Source organism: Eurypyga helias, unplaced genomic scaffold (genome assembly GCF_000690775.1).
Source record: "Eurypyga helias isolate BGI_N326 unplaced genomic scaffold, ASM69077v1 scaffold32094, whole genome shotgun sequence".
Lineage (NCBI taxonomy): Eukaryota > Metazoa > Chordata > Aves > Eurypygiformes > Eurypygidae > Eurypyga > Eurypyga helias.
In genome coordinates this window covers 1-1,361 of record NW_010247421.1, presented here as the reverse complement: position 1 = coordinate 1,361, position 1,361 = coordinate 1, and the positions used below count along the sequence as shown (strand labels likewise).

The window sequence follows — 1,361 nt, the reverse complement described above, 5'->3', positions numbered from 1 at the left end:
AAGGTCTTTTCCAACCCAAACGGTTTGGCAAGTCTCAGTCATTATAACGAGGCCGTTGTTACCTCAGCGCAGCGGCGATAACACGCGTGTCTCTGCCCTGCCAGACGAACAGCAGTGTGACGACGAGGGCGCCGAAAGCCTTGAGCTTCCAAGCTCGTTGGCAGGCAAGTGGGAAGAGGTTTTCTCCAGCCCGGAGGAAGAGGTCAAGCCAAGCAGCAAGAGCCGTAGCGGATCGCCCCCGCAGCAGAGAAGCGCAACGGGCAACGGGCTGAGGCGCTCCGCTCGCCGCGGGAGAGACTCGGCCAAGAAGGACGCTCCCGAGGACGTGGGTGCCGAAGAAGGGCCGTACATCTGCTGTGAGTGCGGGGAGAGCTTCCTGGACAAGCAGCTCTTTGCCAGCCATCAGAAAGCGCATGCCAGCGAGGAAGCCTGCACTTCCCTGGAGCACGGAGAAAGCTTCAGGCAGAAATCCAAAGGGACCCCTACGAAAAGCCAAGGGCCTTCCCGCTCCAAACCGTCCAAGCGTCCCGATGGGGAGAAGAGCCCCGGGTTCAAGTACGGCTTTGTCCGGCACCAGGTGAACAACATGGTGGAGAGACCCTACACCTGCTCCCAGTGCAAGGAGAGCTTCAGCCTGGAGGTGAGCCTTATCCTGCACCAGAAGCTCCATACGGGAAAGGGCGACGGGCCGCTGACGTGCACCTACTGCGGGAAGGACTTCCGAGACCTCTCCAAAGCCATCCGCCACCAGCGTATCCACACCGGAGAACGGCCGTACCAGTGCACCGAGTGCGGGAAGAGCTTCATCCGGCGGGATCACCTCCTCAAGCACTGGCGGGTTCACACCGGAGAGACCCCCTACCAGTGTCCCGTCTGCGGGAAGCACTTCCGTTACAAAGAGTCGCTGAATTGTCACCAGAAAATCCACTCCCGCAACCCCCGGCCCATGGAGGATTCGCAGCACAACCTGGAGTCGGCAACCCAAACCGGCCATTTCTGCGTGAAAAAAGAAACTAAGCAGTAGCCGCCGCGGTTGGGGAGGGTGGGGCGGAAGCGCTGGCGGTGACGGTCGAGAAGGCGGACGTGCAGGATGCTGGGAGGTGAACTTGTGTCGCAGCTAATCCGTGTGGTCGTGCTACAGACGCCCGCTTTGGCGAAGCCTCGAAGGAATTCCTCTTAAAATCTCTGGACGGGACGGCCTGGGCGCCTCCGCCACCCTTTTGCGTATCGCCGTAGGCCTTGTCCTAGTTGTCCCCTACGCCGGTTTGGATTGTGCCTGTAGAGGATAATCCCGAGCGATTCTCCGGGCTCTGTATTTAGCAGGCGTTTTCCCCACCTGTCTTTGTGCATATTCGGGAGTG

At 60.1% G+C, this 1,361-nt stretch overlaps 1 protein-coding gene across 1 annotated transcript; it reads left to right on the top strand.

Annotated features, from left to right (window-relative positions):
- Positions 1-104: 104 nt before the first annotated feature.
- On the top strand, positions 105-1,024 carry LOC104508952 (zinc finger protein 551-like; the record flags this gene model as incomplete). Its single annotated transcript, XM_010150726.1, has 1 exon — positions 105-1,024. A coding segment is annotated over one exon (920 nt), but the record flags the coding sequence as incomplete, so codon positions are not given.
- Positions 1,025-1,361: the final 337 nt, after the last annotated feature.